At 39.3% G+C, this 9,332-nt stretch overlaps 1 protein-coding gene across 1 annotated transcript in view; it reads left to right on the forward strand.

Moving 5' to 3' along the window:
• The first annotated feature begins 304 nt into the window (after positions 1 to 304).
• The window catches only part of LOC113046243 (myomegalin-like), a 25,869-nt gene continuing 16,841 nt past the window's right edge, over positions 305 to 9,332 (forward strand). The window contains exons 1-4 of the mRNA XM_026207187.1: positions 305 to 429; positions 5,413 to 5,468; positions 5,631 to 5,695; positions 8,193 to 8,303. Coding sequence (XP_026062972.1) covers positions 392 to 429; positions 5,413 to 5,468; positions 5,631 to 5,695; positions 8,193 to 8,303 — 270 coding nt within the window. The 5' untranslated portion in view covers positions 305 to 391. The remainder of the gene's footprint in view (positions 430 to 5,412; positions 5,469 to 5,630; positions 5,696 to 8,192; positions 8,304 to 9,332) is intronic.

Below are 9,332 nucleotides of genomic sequence, written 5' to 3' on the forward strand. Positions count from 1 at the left end.
TGTTTTTAGATGCTGCTCTTCCACAGACATTCATGCTGATATAAGGCAGTCGGGGGACAAAGCCTTTTAAATTCATAATTGACTCGAATTCAAAGCCAATCCAGAAATGTAATTCAAGGCTGAATTAAGGAAAATAGAAATAAAACAAAAAATTCATACAAAATTGCATACTGGCTGCTGTCAGTAAATGTAAATGAGGTTTCTATTGTCCTCTTGATTAAAGCGCTCGGTGCAGAGAGACGCATGCGCAGTGCAGCCGAGGTTCTGATGCGGTTCGGCTGATGAGTTCAGAAGCAGCTTCACACGGGCCTGTAGGACAAGCGAAGCTCAGCGTCGCTTCTGTCTGTGAGGAATAGCGATGGAGGGATGATCGGCACCGGCCCGGTGTTTGATGATGAACCGGAGCGACGGAGCGGCGGCGGCCGAGCGGTGAGGACCGATCACGGCTTTATTCACATGAATCCGCTCATCAGCGTCACAGACACGGGCCATCGTTTCATTGCACCAGTCTTGTGTATATGTGCTGATCCAACTTATTAGACAACGGGACTAATATTCGTGTTTCTGCTGAGGGTTTTCATCCATCACTGCGTGCTGCACCTGATTCAATCTGAGAAGGACCTGCACTGTTTTTACATCAAACATGACCCACTCATCAAATAGTGTTAACTGTAGCCTATTTTTTCCACCTTCATCTCATAAGCAGTGCACCTGACCAGAGATGCTGCATCTTTCAATCTCGTCCTATTTTTGCATTCTCATCTGCTTCAGGAAAAACTCAATTTTTGGCTTCCAGAATGGAGTAAAATACAGACAGACGGACCGCAGCAGTCTCTCATGTTCACTGCCAGGGAAATAATTAATATGATGGTAGAAATCTGCATTAACTAACCCTATTAATGGAAATTGAAGTTTGCTAGATTTATGACGTTATTATTGAAGATGTTTATGTGAGGCTCGTGCTGCTTCTTTACTGAGCTCTCAGTTCTGTTTCAGTGAAGGATCGGCTTTGTTTCAGATGATTCAGACCCAACACATCTGTGATGACCCGAGAGCACCGGGAACATTTCCGGTGGACTGGCGGCTGATTTGGCCCGCTGCCCATTTTTTTTTACATTATTATTTAAATGCTTATCTTATATAATTGTCTGACCTATGTGATCATTGCCATGCGTGATATTAGTTAATAGATCGATGATAAATCATGCATCAGCTAGTCTCGACTGATTCTCTCCTAACGGTTTCGATCGCAGTAATCAATAATGCGCGGGACTCGAGGAAGGAGAGCGGGATGTAGATTACTGACCTGTTCAGGGCTTCAAGTGCAGGTCACATTCATCTGCAAAGGCTACTGTATTTTTGTCTTTTTCAATTCAGTAAACTGCTTGCAAATATTTGCCCATCAGTAGCATCTCATTGTTTTCCATAGTCAGAATACTGGATGTTAAAGGACATCATTATCTCATTATTAGCCTGCTGTAAAGTAGCGTTAATACATTTAGCAGACAGAAGTTCACAACAATTGATAGTTAAAGGAGGGAGTTAGAGCAGACCCTAAACATATGGTACCCTAGGCAAGATTTTAGCTGGCGCCCCTTGCATCACAGCCAATTCCACCACCGATGATTCTCACCGAAACTATACATTAACTAAGTTAGCTAATTAAACAAAAGAACCTCAGCGTCCAAAGCCAGCAACAATACTAACACTTAAATCTTAATTTCTTAATTTCAGATATTCTTTAATCTAGGCATGCACTAATCGTAACTTTTGCCGAATCCAATACAAATTTGGAAAAAATTTAATATAAGCAAAAGACGAGAAACAATGAAAATATGAGTGGATGAAGAATATGCTTAGTTGCAACTTTTATTTATCCTATATTTTTATCTAAATTAGTTTGTATAATTTCAAAACCTGAAGCAAAAACAGAATGGTTTGACTTTACTTTTGTGAAATTAACCTAAACAAAACATAACAAACAGCAGATGGGCAGCAGAAAATGTAAATGAACTCTCTGTCAGCAGGTGGCACTTAAGCAACAGCAGTGATGCACTTTCCTTGATTACCGCTGTAAACACTAAATACATTATACAGAGGCAGCATGATAGAAACATGCCATCTGTTTCTTAAAGGGGTCATCTAAAATTAATATTGTTTTGTGTATTTGGTGTAATGAAATGTGTTTATGTGGTTTAAGGTTCAAAAAACATTATTTCCACATACTGTAAATTATTGTTTCTTCTTCGCTTTTTTGAAATGCATCAATTTTTACAAAGCTTATCATTCTGAAAAGTGAGGTGTGCTGTGATTGGCCAGCTATCCAGTGCATTGTGATTGGTTGAATGCCTCGACCATGTAACGGAAATGTTAGACCCCTCACCATACTGTGATGCTGTCTGACCCGGTATGATGAGACAAAACCAATAAAACCAATTACAAATGAGACATTTGCTGCATCCAGTGGGGAAATAACTACGGATTATAATGACTTATACTCTGAGAAACAACTAACAACAAGCTCTACTCTACACTGCTCAAAACTCGCGTTTAAATCATCCACGGCAAATCCTTTACATATGTAAACATACAAACAGACAGTGAATTTTACATCACTATTGAAGATAGCCCATCAGTCAGGGCGGTGATACATTTTGGAGCCAGACTGGAAAACACAGTTGCCCCGGGACGTCAGGCTAGCAATTTTGTGAGCCCTGCACCTCAGATCTATCCAGATTGTGGACCATTGGTTTCCACACGCGATTCGTTCAACAAAATAAATGATTATTTTAAAAGATTGACTCAAAAGAATAATTTGTTCACGAATCTGGAAAGCACATAAAGCTAATGTTTGAGTTTATAAACTTCTATTTCATGCATGATTCGGATGAATCTGATGACTGAATGCAAAGTGTGAGTTCTAGGAGAATGTTAGTGTCGTGATTCGCTCGTATCGCTCACTAGGAGTTGCTGAATGAACCCTTTTTGGTCCCAGTCCAACCCTGGCTGGTGTAGGGATGCTGAAAGACTAGAGAGAATGAAGGTAAGGCTGCTATGATTATATATAGTGGTTCTCTCTCGGGGTCGTTGTATAGAGGGTGTGGTTACTGATGGTGAATTGGCTGCGTTGATTATCTGCGCATGCTACTCACGAAATTTGTTAATAAAACATCATGTTGTAGGCTACTCTCACAGGAAACAGTCCTCATCCACCGTAAAATGCGTTGCACTCATATTTGGGTTGAACAGATCTGGAACAGTGCTTTAAATACAATTTAACCACTGATTTTTAGTTGAGTGCTCTTTAGAAAGACCAAAGAAAGTCTTTTTGCTCTCACAACAATTCACACAGCGTCTCCACAGAAAATAAAATTTACACATTCATTCTTTGTGCAAACATTTGGGCGCTGTTATGATGTGGTCGAAAACCAGATATAAAATTGTCCAGGTATCCATTTGAGTTTAAGTATTTGTTCAGCTGATTTAAAAACTACCTTTTCTATAATTTTGCCTATGAAAGGAAGATTAGATATTGGTCTGAAATTGCTCAAAGTTGTGTTATCAAGATCGGTCTTTTTCAGGAGGAGCTTAACAACTGCAGTTTTTAGGGAGTTAGGAAATGTCCCAGAAAGAAGTGAGGCGTTCACCACTTCTAAGAGATCTGCTTCTAAGCAGTCAAGCACACTTTTGAAAAAAGATGTGGGAAGTGTGTCAAGACAACAGGTTGATGATTTTAGGTGCTGCACTATGTCTTACAAAAGTTTTCTATCAATTGCTTCAAAAATAGACATGGTATCTTTTTGATAATGTGGCCTAATCTGTCTGACCTCTGCATTACTTGAGGATGTGCTAATCGCCTTCCTGATATTGATGATCTTCTCAGAAAAGAAAGAAGCAAACTCATTGCATTTGCTGTCTGATAGCATTTCACTGGGGGGGTTTGTCAGTCTCTCAACAGTGGCAAAAAGAGTACGAGTGTTATTTAAGTTACTGTTTATAAGGTTTGAGAAGAAGTTCTGTCTAGCTGTGGCTAGTTTCACATTAAAATCATGAAGGCTCTCTTTATAGATGCTATAATAGTAAATTTCAAGTTTTGTCTTCCACCACATCCACTCGGCTTTTCTGCATTGTCTTTCCAAAGTCTGAACTGAATTTTAAAAGTTGATTCGATTTTTGAAAGGTTACATAAATGTGGCATACATAAATTTAATCCATTTTATATCCAAATGGGGTGTTAATAATTTTTGTTGTTGCAATGTGGGCTGGTTTTTAAGTGAAATTAAAGAATTAAATGTCATGCTAGATTACACACATTTTCCTGGTCAAAACAGGAAAGAATTCATTCAGCAGTCCTCTGTGAGTTTACTTCATTTCTGACCATTACCGCCTGCTCCTGCAAACATTCTGTTGTATATAATGTTCTCTAAGGATGCTCCAATCAGGATTTTTGGAGTGATGATGTTGAACACATACGCCGTGCCTTGTTTACACTCGGGTCCAGTAGCGCCACACATATGTGTTCTACGCCATCACGGTGAATCTGGGTCAGTTCCAGCGCTGCCACACGCTTGCATCATGGTACTGTCGTACACAATAACGATTATTATGATTATAATTAAATAAACATAGGAATCGATCAATATTAAATCATAATACACTCTGGACTAAACAGCAGCCACTGGCTTACACTGGTCACATTAACGAATGTGTCAAAACAACTTTATTTAAAGTTTTAAGCATGCAAAGATAAAACAATACACCTAGTTACATGAGATGAAACTATCTACTGCACAAACCTCTGCCATTACTTGAAGTAGCATCCAGATAGACACACCCACAGCAGGTTATGATTTGTCGATCGACAGGCTCAAATCTGATTGGCTAAAGAGTACGAGTGTCCCCCGTGTGGGAGGAGCTCACTGCCAGGAAAGTCTCAGAAATACACACACAAATCCAGGATAATTAACACATTTACAGTCCATGATGAACTTGTCAATTTTATGAATGAATATTCCTATTTATGCACGTGAATTGGTTTTTGTGAATATATGTATATATATTTTTGTGCTTGTGAACTAGGATTCATGCATGTTAACTGGGATACTATATGTGCATTGTGTCTTTTGTGTTAATTATTGAGTCTAATTTGTTTGCATATAACAATGACTACTGCAACTGTGTTTCCAACCGATCTGTGCAGCGCGATGCGTTTCTTTATTTATCCACCCGAGATCCCATCCTGATGTGGACCTCTACCTCATTGTACTTTCCATTAGCTAAAGTTTGAATTACCATTGTGTACGAAATGTGCTACATAAATAAAACTTGCTTTGCCTAAAGTACAATGACAAAAGCACTTCAGTAATGTGTTTATGAACATATGATTCATGGATTCCTGTTCTGTTTTTTCAGGGATTTTGTTGTGGATGGAGAGGAAAATGTGTGCAGAGCTGCTGGTTACATGACAGGTAAAACACACACACACTCACTCACACAAATACACACACACAAATGCAAAAACACACATTTTTCTTTGTGACTTAAATGTCTAAATATTGTTTTGGATCACTGATTTCATAGTGAACATATATGTGTGTGTATATGTTTAACATGCATTTGTATGTTTGTAGACTGTCTGAATGAAGACACTGATAAAGTTCCTCTTCAAACGCACCCACTGAGGGAATTTGAGCAGGTGAGATCTTCAGTCTATGTCTGCAGTGGTTCAGCTCATCTCATGTAAAATTAGATCAAATGAAACTGTTTCCATCATTGATCTAAAACACATCCATCTGTTTCCAAACGGCCGCTGGAGTCGTTTCAGAGGAAGGAAGCGCTCTGGACAGATGAGATCCACAGCTGCTCTCTTGCGCCATCATCTGCTGTTTGCTGTATTGCGTGTGACGTCACACATGATTGTGAACCTTGATGTTGTGTTGTTAATTGCAGTCTTCTCTGAGTGTGAGCTGCTCTGATTCAGAGAAACAACTTATGATTAGACATCCTGTGAGTTTGTGTGTGTTATGTTCTTAATGTCAGTTCTCATGTTCTGATTTCCTGTTTTTGGGAAGTCGTGGCCTAATGGTTAGAGGGTTAGACTCCCAATCGAAGGGTTGTAGGTTCTAGTCCCGGGCCGGCAGGAATTGTGGGTGGGGGGAGTGCATGTACAGCTCTCTCTCCACCTTCAATACCACGACTGAGCTGCCCTTGAGCAAGGCATCGAACCCCAAACTGCTCCCCGGGCGCCGCAGCATAAATGATGAACACTGCTCCGGGTGTGTGCTCACAGTGTGTGTGTGTGTGTGTGTGTGTTCACTGCTCTGTGTGTGTGCACTTTGGATGGGTTAAATGCAGAGCACAAATTCTGAGTATGGGTCACCACACTTGGCTGAATGTCACTTCACTTTCACTTTCACTTTTATTGTGCTCACTGAAACATTTAACATTTACAATAAATTCATTATTGGGATATCACACACACACAAATGTTCTAAACCAGAGCAGAGCTGAGCCGCTCACATTCAGACATCAGATGTCTAAACAGATCAGTGCTGTTAAATGTGTGGTAAAGGCCGTGTGTTGATGTAAACGCTGTCGGCAGACGCACAGGTTTAGCTGCACTTACGAAAGGAAAATATATTTCTTAAAATATATTGTGATATATTGTAATATATTATTTTCCCTTTTTATTTTCTAATATTTTATGTATTTAAATACATAGAATAATATATTGATAATACATATATTATATAACATATTGCAATATATACAAATGATTGCCGCTTTCAATATATTGCAATATATTGGAAAAAATAAATATTAAATTCCATATATAAGAATATATGCCTAATATATTACATGATATTATCCAATATACTGCAATATATTTTTGTTTCATAAGGGCTAATGTTGGATAATGATCGTCCAGCTGCTGACCGTCGAAGCGTTTGACCGATATTACACCAGAACAATGAGTTTTGCTGTGAGATGCAGAAACACTTCGTACGAGTCACTAGTTTCTTTCTGATGATGAACTCTGAGCTCATTCTTGAGGAAAACACTTTGATACGCCAAACAACAGCAAATAGTGAGTGTAAGAGAGAGAAACTGACTGATTAAATGCTTGAAATGTTGTCTGTGGTTTTCAAAATTAATAATAATCAGAAATGTTTCTTGAGCAGTAAATCATCATATTATTCTGATTTCTGAAGATCATGTGACACTGAAGACTGGAGGAATGATGCTGAAAATACAGAAATACATTACACTTTAACACAGATTCACACAGAAAACAGCTAAAACCGTAATAATATTTAAAGCGTAATAATATTTCACAAATTTTCTGTATTTTTGACCATAAAATTAAACTTCTTTCACAAACGTTATACAATCCTAACTATTCCAAACATTTATCCTGTAGTGTATTTGGTCGTCACAGTATAACAGTGAGATTGGTAGAAGAGGCAAAGATGAAGCTCAGAAATGAGAGAGTTTTGAGTGTCATGTTTTGATCTCGAATCGCATTAGTGTGATTCCTGAGTCTTCATCATCATCATCATCAGTATTATTCTGTGGTGAGGGGATGATGACAGGTGTGTCTGACCACTGGTGTATTTATAGATGTTGTTCTCAGGACTGTGAAGCACACAGGGATGTCAGTGTCGAGTTCAGAGTGAGTTAGGTAACTCATCCAGCGATCAGACGGACGGCTGCTGTGGGACTCAGGACAGCTTCAGCCGAGTCTGGAATCAACACATGAAGCTGGGACGCTCCTCACGGACAGTTATTATTAGGAAGTCAGTTTCTGAGTGAGAAGCGGCTGTCCGATGGACCGAGTCCAGACGTTCACGGTCATGTGACCTCACCTCATCTCTGCCCTCTGATTGGCTCGTCTCTGGGCTCTCACGGATTCCTGGGATTTCTTCCAGAGTAAAAACAGCTCTGTCTGTATCTCCGTCCTAAAACTCATCATGGAGTCAAGCGGCCCCGGGCCCTTATAGCGGCTCCTCATTCTCTGTGTGTGTTTGAGCGTGAAGATGGCGTGTAAATATGATCAAGTGGATAAGGATCCTTCATGTTTGCTTGTGTAGTGTTGTAGTTGTGTGATGTGTGCGAGCGGCGTGGTCTTCACACACACACACACACACACACTCACACCGGACATGTCTAACACTTACCGAACTCTCTCGCAGCACCTCAGTGATCTGAAGAAGGAGAACTTCAGCCTCAAGCTGCGCATCTACTTCCTGGAGGAGCGGATCCAGCAGAAGTTTGAGGACAGCAGCGATGAGATCTACAGGACGGTGAGGCGCTTTCAGATCTGCTTTACTTACAAGCAAAAGAATACAGTAATAATGATTAAAATGATACAAATAAATATCATTTAATTTGTATATGACCTTTCTCCATTAAAAAAATAACGTATACATTTCCTTTAAAGAAATGTTAGCGCTGGAGTTCTCGTCGGGACAGAGCCGCAGGTCGGTGTGGGAGAGAGTAGATTTTACTGCCACGGAAAACCTGTTTATTGATTTTTTTTATTTGATGTATCCTAGATTTTTGTTTGCTGATTTGGTAATGCTAATTTTGTTGAAATCATAAGAATTACTTGTAATTGTTTTAGAAGCACCAAAGGACCCATCATTAATGGCCTTGTGTGCCGTCTTTATTCTGAGTTATTTAGGCGTGTTTAGATTTTTTTTGTTAAGTTTTTTGAAAAAGAAAAAAATCACACAAAAAAACCAATGCCAAAAAGGTTATGTTTGCTGGAAATAATAAAACAATTGTTTACACTTTCTTCATTGAACCATGTAAAAACCCAGCCAAACATGCTGCATTATTCTGAAATACAGGGTTATATACATGAACGTGTGTATATGATGGTAAGTGATTTGTGGCTATATCAATCTGAATTTATTTTGAATTCAAGCACAGAAATCCATTTGTTCCGCTGTAACTCTTTCCAGTTTATTAGTTTTAATCACTTCACGTCTGAAGTGTTCATGTGCAGAGTGAGGGTGATTTTACGCTTATGACGCATCACTGATCAGATTTCTGCTGCAACAACAAGCCACTGTTACTAAAAATGCTCACACATCTTTTTCTTCAGATGTTTCTTAAAAGTTCATGAAATAGCTTGTATCACTGAAGAATTTACATACAGAAGTCCTAGAAACCCTTCTGAATGTTCAGTACAGAAGGCAATATTGCTGCTCGTGTGTGTGTCGCAGCAGGTAAACACTCGACAGCTGTTCACTTCACTTGTGCTTTAGTTTCAGCGCTGCATTCCAGCCCACTAAAAATAACCTGTGAGATGCCTGAACCGCCTGTTA

Source organism: Carassius auratus, chromosome 27 (assembly GCF_003368295.1).
Source record: "Carassius auratus strain Wakin chromosome 27, ASM336829v1, whole genome shotgun sequence".
Classification (NCBI taxonomy): Eukaryota; Metazoa; Chordata; class Actinopteri; order Cypriniformes; family Cyprinidae; genus Carassius; species Carassius auratus.